This window comes from Schistocerca serialis, chromosome 7, assembly GCF_023864345.2.
Source record: "Schistocerca serialis cubense isolate TAMUIC-IGC-003099 chromosome 7, iqSchSeri2.2, whole genome shotgun sequence".
NCBI classification, from domain to species: domain Eukaryota; kingdom Metazoa; phylum Arthropoda; class Insecta; order Orthoptera; family Acrididae; genus Schistocerca; species Schistocerca serialis.
Genome location: NC_064644.1, coordinates 275,486,589 through 275,501,787, shown reverse-complemented (window position 1 = coordinate 275,501,787; position 15,199 = coordinate 275,486,589). Strand labels below are relative to the sequence as shown.

Sequence of the window (15,199 nt, the reverse complement as noted above, 5' to 3'; positions counted from 1 at the left end):
ATTTCATCTTCATCCCCTTCCATTTCCATAATATTGTCCTCAAATACATCGCCCTTGTATAGACCCGCTATATACTCTTTCCACCTTTCTGTTTTCCCTTCTTTGCTTAGGACTGGTTTTCCATATGCGATCTTGATATTCATACAAGTGGTTCTCTTTTCTTCAAGGGTTTTTTTTCTCCCTGTAAATAGTATCTATCTCACCCCCTAGTGATATATGCCTCTACATGCTTACATTTGTCCTCTAGCTTCCCTTGCTCAACCATTTTGCTTTTCCTGTCGATCTTAACTTTTGAGACGTTTGTATTTCTTTTCGCCTGTGTCATTTACTGCATTTTTATATTTTCTCTTCAGCAGTTAAATTCAATATCTCTTCTGTTACCCATTGATCCTCTGCTGCCTTCACTATTTCATCCCTCAGAGCTACCCATTCTTCTTCTACTGTATTTCTTTCTCCCATTCCTGTCAATTGTTCCCTTATGCTCTCCCTTAAACTCTGTACAATCTCTGGTTTAGTCAATTTATCCAGGTCCCATCTCCTTAAATTCTCACCTTTTTGCAGTTTATTCAGTTTTAATCTACAGTTCATAACCAATAGATTGTGGTCAGAGTCCACATCTGCCCATGGAAATGTCTTACAATTTAAAACCTGGTTCCTAAATCTCTGTCTGACCAATTATATAATCTACCTGATACCTTCTAGTATCTCCAGGATTCTTCCATGTATACAACCTTCTTTCATAATTCTTACACCAATATAATATACATAACATGCATTAATCCTTCAATAGACAGTACGGTAAATAGCATATACTACATGGTGGTTAAAAATTTAATGAGGTATCTAGGAAGTGCTATACATTCCACAAACATATTCATATCAAGAATTTCCTGGAATTTGTTAATAGTATAACAGATATTTAATTTCTTTGATGCAACCAACCTTTACCTAACTACTGGACTCACAGAAATCATTAAATGAAACAACAAGTTTACTGTTACCAGTCACCGTTTTTGTAAGCTGGGAAAGGTTTTGCAATTTCCTTTTCAATGATTTCGTTAATTTTGTGGCAGGTTGATATTCTGTCAGTTTGCTTCTTAAAGGCGATGGTCGAGATCTGTGTGACACAAGTGATGAGGTTCTCTTGGTTCTTTTGGTCCAGCGGAGCTTGAACATTGTGTTTTAAGCCTTTGCAGAGTAGTGCCTCTTCTTCTGCAGTGAATATTATGTTCGTGTTGTTGAGGAAAGGTGTGTAGAATGTGTGCTTCTTGTGGCTGTTTTGGTTCGGTTTGGGAGGTAGTTGTTGCTTTATAAGATTGGCCAGTTTTTTCTTCTGTGTAGCTTTAGTTTTCTGTATGATGAACTCGGTGTACTCTTTGACTTTTTTGGTTATGGAAGCATATTCTAATCTATGAAGCAACTTTCCCAACTGTAATTCTGCATTGTAAAGCTGTGTATTGAACTTTTGTTTTTTAATATAAAGTTCTTTCAGTTCATTTTTCACCCAGAGTTTTCGTGCGATCTCCAGTGTTTTCTTCACAGTTGTTGTGTTTGTTTTGATGTCAATCTTGACATAATTTGGGATGACGTTATTCTTGAGACAATTCCTATTGAAGTGTATGTGTTGTGTCATCATTGCGACCTTTTCTGCACTGTTCTTGTACTCGAAAATAGCCTTGATTGCCTGACTGGGCAGATTAACTTTAAATGCGAACATTTTTAGATTAGTCTTTACCATGACTGTTACTGACATTAAATGAAACAACAGTGTCGTCGTAACTGCCGTCTGCTTCACGTCTGCTGTGCAGCGAGCTACCTTAATTGAAGTATTAACTGTATTTTTCTTACTTGTCACTTCTTCTTCCGTGTGTATTTGCTTTTAGGAAGCTTTAATTGTCGGGTGCTATTAATAGTGTTCCATAGATTTCGTGTTTGTTTTGAATACATTCAGAGAGAGTCCCTTTAGTCAGCCATAGTGCCAGTAGAGTAGAGTCAGTGTCGTCGTAACTGCCATCTGCTTCACGTCTGCTGTGCAGCGAGCTACCTTAATTTAAGTATTAACTGTATTTTTCTTACTTGTCACTTCTTCTTCCGTGTGCATTTGCTTTTAGGAAGCTTTAATTGTCGGGTGCTATTAATAGTGTTCCATAGATTTCGTGTTTGTTTTGAATACATTCAGAGAGAGTCCCTTTAGTCAGCCATAGTGCCAGTAGAGTCAGTGTCGTCGTAACTGCCGTCTGCTTCACGTCTGCTGTGCAGCGAGCTACCTTAATTTAAGTATTAACTGTATTTTTCTTACTTGTCACTTCTTCTTCCGTGTGCATTTGCTTTTAGGAAGCTTTAATTGTCGGGTGCTATTAATAGTGTTCCATAGATTTCGTGTTTGTTTTGAATAAGTCAGAGAGAGTCCCTTTAGTCAGCCATAGTGCCAGTAGAGTCAGTGTCGTCGTAACTGCCGTCTGCTTCACGTCTGCTGTGCAGCGAGCTACCTTAATTTAAGTATTAACTGTATTTTTCTTACTTGTCACTTCTTCTTCCGTGTGTATTTGCTTTTAGGAAGCTTTAATTGTCGGGTGCTATTAATAGTGTTCCATAGATTTCGTGTTTGTTTTGAATACATTCAGAGAGAGTCCCTTTAGTCAGCCATAGTGCCAGTAGAGTCAGTGTCGTCGTAACTGCCGTCTGCTTCACGTCTGCTGTGCAGCGAGCTATCTTAATTGAAGTATTAACTGTATTTTTCTTACTTGTCACTTCTTCTTCCGTGTGTATTTGCTTTTAGGAAGCTTTAATTGTCGAGTGCTATTAATAGTTCCATAGATTTCGTGTTTGTTTTGAATACAGTCAGAGAGAGTCCCTTTAGTCAACCATAGCAGTAGTGCTAGTGTTTGTTTGCAATACAGTCCAGAGACAGATAGTGCTATTTTCATTGTTTTCTACAAGAAGTGCCTAGCAACCACAGTTTAGTGAATAAACAGCCGCCTTTAGTGAATTAGCAGTCTAGTTAAAGGTTGATTAACTCTCTTCAGTAAATTGATTCCTTAGGATGGATAGGATGTGTGACTGCTGTGTACGGACGCAGGAGGAGCTGGCCACTGTTCGCGAACAGCTGAGCGTGTTGATGGCCGCGGTCAGCTGTCTTCAGGCTGCTGCCTCAGAGTGTAGCGGCAGTGGGGAGTCTGGTGCGTCGCAAGGTACACCCCAGGTGTTACATGCTTCACCCACTGTCCCTGCTGTCGAGACATCTTCGTGTGTACTGGGCGCGGTTGGGCCACCCTCTCCCCAAGGAGAGTGGCGGGTTCAGCGGCGTTCGCGGCGCACGAGGCGGAGGGTCAATGTGGAGGCTGGCCGTGTGGCATCGCCCGCTCTGCCTGTGAGTGGACATGTGGCTGCTCCTTCAGCAAGGTCCGAGCAGGCACACAGGGGGAGGGGTTTATTAGTTATTGGGAGCTCCAACGTTAGGCGGGTGATGGAGCCCCTTAGGGAAATAGCGGGAAGGTCGGGGAAGAAGGCCAGTGTTCACTCTGTCTGCTTGCCGGGGGGTCTCATCCGAGATGTGGAGGAGGCCCTACCGGCGGCGATAGAGAGCACTGGGTGCACCCGACTGCAAATTGTTGCTCATGTCGGCTCCAATGACTCCTGCCGTCTGGGTTCAGAGGTCATCCTCAGTTCGTACGGGCGGTTGGCGGAGTTGGTGAAGGTGGAAAGCCTCGCTCGCGGGATGAAATCAGAGCTAACTATTTGTAGTATCATTCCCAGAACCGATCGCGGTCCTCTGGTTTGGAGCCGAGTGGAAGGCTTAAACCAGAGGCTCAGACGATTCTGCGGAGATCTGGGGTGCAAATTTCTCGACCTCCGCTATCGGGTGGAGAAATGAAGGGTCCCCCTGAATAGTTCAGGCGTGCACTACACACTGGAAGCGGCTACAAGGGTAGTGGAGTATGTGTGGAGTGCACATGGGGGTTTTTAGGTTAGAGAATCCCCTCCCTAGGCCCGACAAGACGCCTCCTGAGACGCAGCAAGGTAGGAGTAGGCAAAATGCAACAGGGAATAACAATATTAATGTGCTAATAGTAAACTGCAGGAGCGTCTACAGAAAGGTCCCAGAACTGCTCTCATTAATAAACGGTCACAACGCTTATATAGTGCTAGGGACAGAAAGTTGGCTGAAACCAGACGTAAATAGTAATGAAATCCTAAACTCAGATTGCAATGTATACCGCAGAGACAGGCTGGACAGTGAAGGGGGAGGCGTGTTTATAGCGATAAGAAGTGCAATAGTATCGAAGGAAATTGACGGAGATCCGAAATGTGAAATGATTTGGGTGAAGGTCACGGTTAAAGCAGGCTCAGACATGGTAATTGGATGTCTCTATAGGCCCCCTGCCTCAGCAGCTGTTGTGGCTGAGCACCTGAAGGATAATTTGGAAAATATTTCGAGTAGATTTCCCCACCATGTTATAGTTCTGGGTGGAGATTTTAATTTGCCGGATATAGACTGGGAGACTCAGACGTTCATAACGGGTGGCAGGGACAAAGAATCCAGTGAAATTTTTTTGAGTGCTTTATCTGAAAACTACCTTGAGCAGTTAAACAGAGAACCGACTCGTGGTGATAACATATTAGACCTTCTGGTGACAAGCAGACCCGAACTATTTGAAAAAGTTAACGCAGAACAGGGAATCAGCGATCATAAAGCGGTTACGGCATCGATGATTTCAGCCGTAAATAGGAATATTAAAAAGGGTAGGAAGATTTTTCTGTTTAGAAAAAGTGACAAAAAGCAGATTTCAGAGTACCTGTTGGCTCAACACAAAAGTTTTGTCTCAAGTACAGATAGTGTTGAGGATCAGTGGACAAAGTTCAAAACCGTCGTACATAATGCGTTAGATGAGTATGTGCCAAGCAAGATCGTAAGAGATGGAAAAGAGCCACCGTGGTACAACAACCGAGTTAGAAAACTGCTGCGGAAGCAAAGGGAACTTCACAGCAAACATAAACAAAGCCAAAGCCTTGCAGAAAAACAAAAATTACGCGAAGCGAAATGTAGTGTGAGGAGGGCTATGCGAGAGGCGTTCAATGAATTCGAAAGTAAAGTTCTATGTACTGACTTGGCAGAAAATCCTAAGAAATTTTGGTCTTATGTCAAAGCGGTAGGTGGATCAAAACAAAATGTCCAGACACTCTGTGACCAAAATGGTACTGAAACAAATGACAGACTAAAGGCCGAAATACTAAATGTCTTTTTCCAAAGTTGTTTCACAGAGGAAGATTGCACTGTAGTTCCTTCTCTAGATTGTTGCACAGATGACAAAATGGTAGATATCGAAATAGACGACATAGGGATAGAGAAACAATTAAAATCACTCAAAAGAGGAAAGGCCTCTGGACCTGATGGGATACCAGTTCAATTTTACACAGAGTACGCGAAGGAACTTGCCCCCCTTCTTGCAGCGGTGTACCATAGGTCTCTAGAAGAGCGTAGCATTCCAAAGGATTGGAAAAGGGCACAGGTCATCCCCGTTTTCAAGAAGGGACGTCGAGCAGATGTGCAGAACTATAGACCTATATCTCTAACGTCGATCAGTTGTAGAACCTTGGAACACGTATTGTGTTCGAGTATAATGACTTTTCTGGAGACTAGAAATCTACTCTGTAGGAATCAGCATGGGTTTCGAAAAAGACGGTCATGTGAAACCCAGCTCGCGCTATTCGTCCACGAGACTCAGAGGGCCATAGACACGGGTTCACAGGTAGATGCCGTGTTTCTTGACTTCCGCAAGGCGTTCGATACAGTTCCCCACAGTCGTTTAATGAACAAAGTAAGAGCATATGGACTATCAGACCAATTGTGTGATTGGATTGAGGAGTTCCTAGATAACAGGACGCAGCATGTCATACTCAATGGAGAGAAGTCTCCCGAAGTAAGAGTGATTTCAGGTGTGCCGCAGGGGAGTGTCATAGGACCGTTGCTATTCACAATATACATAAATGACCTTGTGGATGACATCGGAAGTTCACTGAGGCTTTTTGCAGATGATGCTGTGGTGTATCGAGAGGTTGTAACAATGGAAAATTGTACTGAAATGCAGGAGGATCTGCAGCGAATTGATGCATGGTGCAGGGAATGGCAATTGAATCTCAATGTAGATAAGTGTAATGTGCTGCAAATACACAGAAAGATAGATCCTTTATCATTTAGCTACAAAATAGCAGGTCAGCAACTGGAAGCAGTTAATACCATAAATTATCTGGGAGTACGCATTAGGAGTGATTTAAAATGGAATGATCATATAATGTTGATCGTCGGTAAAGCAGATGCCAGACTGAGATTCATTGGAAGAATCCTAAGGAAATGCAATCCGAAAACAAAGGAAGTAGGTTACAGTACGCTTGTTCGCCCACTGCTTGAATACTGCTCAGCAGTGTGGGATCCGTACCAGATAGGGTTGATAGAAGATATAGAGAAGATCCAACGGAGAGCAGCACGCTTCATTACAGGATCATTTAGTAATCGCGAAAGCGTTACAGAGATGATAGATAAACTCCAGTGGAAGACTCTGCAGGAGAGACGCTCAGTAGCTCGGTACGGGCTTTTGTCAAAGTTTCGAGAACACACCTTCACCGAAGAGTCAAGCAGTATATTGCTCCCTCCTACGTATATCTCGCGAAGAGAACATGAGGATAAAATCAGAGAGATTAGAGCCCACACAGAGGCATACCGACAATCCTTCTTTCCACGAACAATACAAGACTGGAATAGAAGGGAGAACCGATAGAGGTACTCAAGGTACCCTCCGCCACACACCGTCAGGTGGCTTGCGGAGTATGGATGTAGATGTAGATGTAGATGTAGAACAAGTTTACTGTTACCAGTCACCGTTTAACGGTGACATTTTTACATTTTTTTACATTTTTAGGTTAGGCTTTACCGTGACTGGTGACTGGTAACAGTAAACTTGTTGTTTCATTTAATGTCAGTAACAGTCACGGTAAAGCCTAACCTAAAAATGTTCGCATTTAAAGTTAGTCTGCCCAGTCAGGCAATCAAGGCTATTTTCGAGTACAAGAACAGTGCAGAAAAGGTCGCAATGATGACACAACACATACACTTCAATAGGAATTGTCTCAAGAATAACGTCATCCCAAATTATGTCAAGATTGACATCAAAACAAACACAACAACTGTGAAGAAAACACTGGAGATCGCACGAAAACTCTGGGTGAAAAATGAACTGAAAGAACTTTATATTAAAAAACAAAAGTTCAATACACAGCTTTATAATGCAGAATTACAGTTGGGAAAGTTGCTTCATAGATTAGAATATGATTCCATAACCAAAAAAGTCAAAGATTACACCGATTTCATCGTACAGAAAACGAAAGCTACACAGAAGAAAAAACTGGCCAATCTTATAAAACGGTGACTGGTAACAGTAAACTTGTTGTTTCATTTAATGTCAGTAACAGTCACGGTAAAGCCTAACCTAAAAATGTTCGCATTTAAAGTCACAGAAATCATTTGACAAAATATACTGAAGTAATTGTTAATAGAGGAGGGAGAGTTACCCATCTAACAAAATCACTTAGCTTACTTTTATTATATAGTTATTTTTATTTTCATTTTTTGAATTGGGCATAGGATGTGGATTATCTGGAATCCTAGAAGACATATTTATAAACAATACCTTAAAAATTTTGTACTTCATTATGATCAGTATTATTATTTCTGCTCTCAAGTACTTGTGTTTTGAACCCATTTTGCAGGAAGGAGTTCTGTGTGATGTTTCATCCATCATCAGTGTTACGTGAATGTCCGAAGAGCCCAAGAACATCTGTAGCAGCTTCACATACAGCAACAGTGGAGGCACTTCCATCAGATTGGCTTTTGTATGAAGAAATAAGTCGTACAGGCAGATACTGTCATGTTCGCTGTTGCACACTTGTGACACCTGTAACTGTTGTATTGTTTGCTGGACCTGCTCGTATGCCACTTGATGCCATATCTGAAGTTGAAGGTAAGTGTCATGAGATTAGGCAGGTATTGCAGTCAAGTAAGCTCTGATGCTTATATTTTGCTTCACACATATTTTGTACCTGATCACCAAATTAAGTAGCATCAGCATTATTAACTGTGTAATTCCATTCACATGGATAATCTGAGAAGCAATGGAAATAAGACTGGACATGTTGAAAAGAAAGTGATGTAAAAGGGGTGGGCAAACATATGGAAAAACAATGAGAACTGAATCTTAACAGAAATGCAGATGATAGCCAAATCTGTGTGTTGCACTTTTGACTACTGCATCCGTGTAGTATCCTCATTATGTTACAATTGTCATTCATGGTCAGAAAAGTGTTGTGCTTGTATGGTGGCTGCTTCTGTAAGCAAGGTAGTTGAAGTGTTTGATGTTTCAAGAGGCACTATATCAAAGGTTTATACTTTATACAGGGAAAACAGAAAAACATCTACTAAGTCACAATGTGGATGGAAGTGTGTGTTGACTGATTATGACAGTTGGTCATTCTAGAGGATTGTGACAAAAAATAAGAGGATGACAGCTGCAAAAGTCACTGCAGAATAGTGTGTCACACTCACAAATTGTGCCATCACCAAATCAACATGAAGTGACCTCCAAAACAGAGGATTGTGGGACAAGCTGGAATTCCAAAACAACTGTCATCACTAAGACAACATGAAAGGAGCTCCATAAATAGGGAATTGCAAGACAAGCTGGAATTCCAAAACCACACATTAGTGATGTGAATGCCCACAATGGGAAAACATGGTACTGAAGTCATAAAACCTGGGCTGGGGAGTGATGGAAGGATTTCATTTGGTCGTACGAGACTTGTTTACAGTCCAAGAATGAGACATGGTGGATATTTGATGATGATTAGGGCAGTCATATTGTGGTATTCCATGGGCCCTGTGGTTAGTATCTAATCCTGGTGTATTATTTAAATTTAGAGAGTCATAAAATAGCTTCAAAAATCTTTAACATATCACAACACAACTTTATACTTTAACTCTAAAATTATAAATAACCACTTTAATTAATAATATTCACCTGTAGCAATCATATAATTCTGCAAGGTCACATTACTGCCAAGAATTATATGACCATTTTGGCTGATTACTGGTCAAGTCCATTCCATGGTACAGTGTTCGTTCCATCAATTGTGAAACTGTGTTCCAAAACAATGGGGCCTCTGTACACACAGCTCACATTGTGCAGGGCTGGTTTTGTGGGCACAATGATGATTTGTCACATCTCCCTGACCACCATAGTCACCAGATCTCATTGTAATTGAGCTTGTGGTCTACTTGGGAAAGAAAAGTTTTTGATTGCTGTTCGTTCCCATCATCGTTACCTGAACTTGCCCCCATTTTGCAAGAGGAATGGTATAAGATTCCTTTGAAAGCCATACTGTAGTTATCCATTCTGAGGTGACTGGAAGCTTTGTTGAATACCAACAGTTATGTGTGTGGTGTTTCCATATTTTTGTCCAGCCCCTGTGTTTATTGCAGTAAATAAGAAACTAAAATCCACTGAAGCAGAAGTTGAACCTCCTCGTGAAACTGTTGGGAAAAGGTTAACATTCAAGGATAGTCTTGATAGTGTTCTTGTATCCATCTATCACAACTCATCTATAGAAGTAACTGAAAACTTTGGAGAAGATTTTTGTTTCAGCATTGTATTCTCTAGTCAGTTCACAACAGGTGGATGTAAATTCTTAATATACCAAAATAGATTGTAAGTATTACAATTTTGCCAGTAGGATATGAACCTGTGCAACTGTACCAGTTGCTTTCTTTTTTATACTGTCCAAAACATATCATTTGGACTGATCTTTTCAGGATATTCATCGATTAGTGGATTGACATACAGATATAACAGTGATCACTGACTTAGCAATGGTTACAAAAACATGTTAAAAATTCTATATGTTCATTAAAACCAACATTCAGGTAGACGTGTCATATCTAAAAAAATAAATTAAAAATGAATCTTTCATTCTACCCTGGAGAGTTCACTATTTTGTAACTTCGTGGCAGATTGAAATTGTGTGATACACCCAGACTTAAACCAGAACATTGCCTGTGACTAGCGGTGCTTTTACTGCTTGAGCTAGTCAGATACAACTCATGACCTGACTTCACTTCATTTAGGCCAGTACCTCTCCAATTTTCCAAACTACACAGAAACGTAAAGTTTCCAGATGTTTCTCTGTGATATCCTTTCTACAAGGAATGATAGTCCAGTAAGATATGCAAGATAGCTTCTGTAAAGTGGGAAAGAATTATTGTCAGCATTGAAGCTGTGAAGGTGCGTTGTGAACTGTGCTTGGATTACTTTTGTGTTAAGAGCTTTGTATGAAAAAGGCAAGGTTCAAGTCCTAGTCCAGCACACAGTTTTAATGTGCCAGCAAGTTTCAGAAACTAGAAACATTAAATTCCTACAATGAACATATACTGAATTTACAGTTCTATTCAGACAAATTACTGATCGACTGGTAGGAACAAATGTTATTTGGTTAACTTAATTTGCTGTCACTGGGAAGTATTCAGTAATGTATCCTGCTGCTTTATCCTCTTCCTAGGACATTCGTGGACAAAAATAAGGAAGGGAAAGGGTGATCCCACCTCTCTTTCTCTGTTGGCATCAGTTTTGAAAAGCAGAGTTGCTGGCCTCTCCTCCAGATTTTATGTAGACGCTTAGTGTATCACATTCCTGTTCTTCCACCAAGGAAAATTTTTTATTAGTATACAAAACTTTCGCAAAAACAGATGTGCTGCAGAATAGGGACAAGACAGACTGTAACATCATGCATATGGTAATTGAAATTAATTGACACCCTGAAAGGCAATACATACTATTTTCAATAATTATTGTAGCAACATACTATTTTCAGAAATTATCGGAAAATTCTTATAAATTTTGGTTCTATGTGGAAGGCAGTCTTCCAACAAACTATGAACCTTGCTTACAATGGGGGGGGGGGGGGGGGGGGGGGGGGGGGGGGGGGGGGGGCTTGCACGCCTCAACTGTAACTGTGCTGCTATGACTGTAACTACATCAGTGGCGTATCTGAAGGGTGAGGGGGGCAGAAGCCTTTTCTGTATTTACAAGGGCAACAGTTCAAATGATTCACTGATCTGCCCTTGACTATGGTATGTTGTTTCTCTTAATTGGGTAAGCTGATAGGTTGAAATAAGGTACAGTGGGCTATAAGTGACTTTTGGTGGTAGAAGAATAGTGTTTGTGATCGATTGAATACAAGGTTATCAGCACGAAATCAAACACAGATAATAGAGAAGTAGGCCTATGATGAATATGAAAATAAAAATAAGGGTGAACTGTTATGAACAGCGTAATGAACGAATCTTAACAGCCAAGACAGTCACAAAGCCAATACCCACCAAAGCAATACAGATTTATATGTCTTCTGACTCCACATATGATGAAGAGATTGGAGAAAAAGATTGATACATATTGTATGACAAAGGCAAAATACACTAGAGATACAGATGAAGAAAAACATCGATACATATTGTATGACAAAGGCGAAATACACTAGAGATACCGGAGAAATTTGTGTACGGGTTTGTGTGAAATATGGTTAATACATGTGACGTGTATGCGGGCAAAGCTGTGAGCAAGAAGTTCCTTTTAAACCCGTGAGTCAGTTTCAGCCAACTTTGGTACCTGGATAGAAATACTGTGGGTGCAAGAACCAGCAACCTACTGGGGGGAGGGGTTAATGTGGAGAGAGAATGTAGGGAGGAAGAAATCGGCAGACAGAGAGCGAGAAGTAGGATATAGAGTGGAGGTGATGGACAAGGAAGGGCAAGGGGGGAATTGACAGAGAAAGGGAAGAGTTGGAGATGGATTTGGGGGGGGGGGGGGGGGGGGCAGGAGGACATGAACTGGGAGGGAAGGAGCAGATGGACAGAGAGGGGGGTGGGAGCACTTGTTCAGAGATAGGGACAGGAGGAGATTGACAGAAGTGGGGAGTGGAGGAGGTGGACAGAGAGGGGGGGGGGGGGGACACCTCCATTCCTCGTTTGCTAATGACATGGTAAATCTATCAGTGTTAGCAAAGGACTTTGAAGATCAGTTGAACGGAAATGATGGTTTCTGGAAAAGAGGTTATAAGATAAACATCAACAACACTAAAGCAAGTGCAGTGGAGTGTATTAAAATTAAGTCAGATGATGCTAGGAGAATTAGATTAGGAAATGACACTCTAAAAGCAATAGTGAGTTTTGCTCTTTGAGCAGCAGAATAACTGCTAATAGCTTTAGTAAAGAGGATAAAAAAGGCAGACTGGAAGTTGCGAGAAAAGCATTTCTGAAAAAAGATTTGTTAGCATTTAAATCTTATAAAGTCCTTTCTGAAAGTATGTGTGTGGAGTGTAGCCTTAGCAGATAAAAGCTGTCATCAAGCAGGTCAATTTGAACACCACAGTTCTGTAATAGGCATGGACCATTGGTGATGATATGTCCTTGCCTTCCTCTACCCTTACTCTGACTTAACTATCCAGTTATAGAGGGACAGTATTGCAGCTGGATAGTTTTCACGTTAACAGAAATTGCTACAGGTAAAAGAAGTGATAAGTGACAGATAAAAGTTCTAGGATAGGTCGCGACAAACATGTCACACTTTCTCCAAAGTCTGTACAACTTTTATATTGTAACTTCTTTAGGCAGGTTCTGATAATATTTCAAATTTATGTTAAATATTCTACAGGTGTTAATTTTACGTAATACTTCCACTTCTTCATAATGACTGTATTCTACAGAAATACAACTTAGCATTCCTGTTCGCAACAGTTCAGGGAATATTATGACCACCGACTTCTTATCGATATAAACCCGTTCAGATGATAGCAGCGTCACCTGGTGAGGAATCACTGCTTGTCAGACGCATGCACGGTGCATGTAGTATCTGCGATCGTGCTGTCCTTGTGTAGAATCAGGAAGGTACATTATCTTTCTGAGTTTGACTGAGGGCAGCTTGTGATGGCCCAGAGGCTAGGCATGAGCATTTTGGAAACTGCACGATTTGTCGGGGGTTCGAGGAGTGCTGTGGTGAGTGTGTCCAACACATGGTGAAACCACATCCAGATGTTGTGGAGTTGGGGGACCATCCCTCATTACAGATGTCAGACGTCGTAGGCTGGGCAGACTGGTAAAATAGGATAGGCGGCAAACTGTGGCGAAACTAACATTGGACTTAAATGCTGTACAGAGAAGAACTGTCTCTGAACACACAGTGTACCAAACACTCCTGATGATTGGCCTCCGCATCCAACAAGCCATGTGCCAAAGCTAACCATGACATTGGCAGTTATGGCTGAAATGGATACATGACCATTGGCATTGGATGTTGGTGGTCTGATGAATCCTTATTCCTTCTTTGTTATGCCGATGGGAGGGCAAAAATCTGTCGTCTTTAAGGGGAACAGCACCTTGATACCTTACTGCTGGACGGAGAGAAGCTAGGAGTGGCTCCATTATGCTCTGGGGAAGATTCACATGGGCACCCATGGGTCCAGTGGAGCTCCTGCCATGCACTGTAATGGCCAAGAAGTATCGTACACTTGTTGCAGATGACATTCACCCCTTCGTGACAATCATGTTTCCCGAAGGCAGTAGCGTTTTTCGGCAAGATAATGTGACTTGTTACAAAGCCAGAAGTGTGATGGAGTGGTTTAAGGAACACAGTGATGGGTTCCAGTTGAAGTGCTGGTCCCCTGGCTTGCCAGATGTGAAAACAATCGAACACATCTGAGATGTCATTGAACACAGTGTCAGACTCATTGCCCCTCTCACTTGAATTTATGGGAATTAGGGGACTCGTGTGTGCGGATGTGGTCCCAACACCCTCTGACAACCTATCAAGGCCTCATTGCTTCCATGCTATGATGCTTCACTGCTGTTATCCACACCCAAGTGGACATACCGTCTGTTTGCTAGGTGGTCATATTGTCTGGTTGATCGGTGTATAGTAGTATAGTAGAGATGTTGAATCACAGAGAGGCTCAACAAAAAGACTGCTGAAGACATATGCTTTCGGCGAGAAGGCTTTCTGCTGAAATAGACAAAAAAACACACATGTTCACGCAAATGCAATTCATGTACACATGACCTCTGCCTCTGGCTGGACTCGGATATCCATTCTGGATTTTCCATTGTTTAAATTACATTTTATGATTGATTTTTCTCTGAAAAGGACCATCCTGGTTTTATATGTTGTGTTAATGTTACAGAAATCCAAATAGGATGTTAGTGACAGTTATGTGAGAATTAAGTGTGTTTTAGAATTTCAGTTTGAGACACAATTTACTTTTTCAATACTCGGATTTTATCCCAGCTCTACAGCTTTGACATGTTTTGAAATACATTGTGTTCCTTTAGGCTTTTCAGTGAGCTATAAATTATTGAAAGGTAATGACTTTTTACAAATATTTAATGTTGTATGGTAAATGTTTTGTCATACTATATATCAGTTTGTATTCTTTAATAGTTTGGATTGCTTTTCAAGACTGATTGCCTTTGTAGTCTGGTCCCTTCAACCCTACAAACCATTGATTTTCGATGTCTTACATGAAATGTGGTTGTTGTCGACATAAATCAAGTATCAGCCATAGTTAAATTGCTTCTCTGTATATTATGTTTAGAAATACAGATGTCGCAAACATGGTTGTAATTACTGTGCACCAGAATTTTAAACTAATCTGTGAAAATTTATACATTGAATACTCTAAAATTATATTAGTATAAGTGTTTAAGGTAGTATTATGATTGTATTCCTCCATTTATGGCTATTATTTGCTGACAGTGCAGCATACAAACTTCTGTTGGAGTACCCGATACATGGCAAACAGTATTGTAGTGTCCAATATAAGGCATAATTCAATATTGTAGTATCTGATACACTGTCTAAGATATTACAACACCCAAAATAATGTCTTTTGAAAATGATCCAAATGCTAGGAAGCAATTTGAGTCCTAACATAGTGTAATGTAAAGGCACGTCACATAGACCAAATGTTAAAATTGGAGCTGACTGCCTCCAGGGTTAAATATAAGACCTAGAGTAAAGCACAACTAGTTAATACTGAAAACCAAGTACTCAGATTTTGTTTTCAAATTGTTAGTTTATAGCATTTTACACTAGCCAAGCAGTTGTAT

General features: G+C 40.8%; 1 protein-coding gene across 2 annotated transcripts in view; it reads left to right on the top strand.

Annotated features, from left to right (window-relative positions):
* LOC126412117 (3'-5' RNA helicase YTHDC2-like) overlaps positions 1 to 15,199 on the top strand; it is a 345,826-nt gene that overhangs the window by 245,115 nt on the left and 85,512 nt on the right. For both annotated transcript variants that reach the window (XM_050081554.1, XM_050081552.1), the window contains exon 19: positions 7,765 to 8,015. In XM_050081554.1, the coding sequence (XP_049937511.1) occupies positions 7,765 to 8,015 (251 nt within the window). The remainder of the gene's footprint in view (positions 1 to 7,764; positions 8,016 to 15,199) is intronic.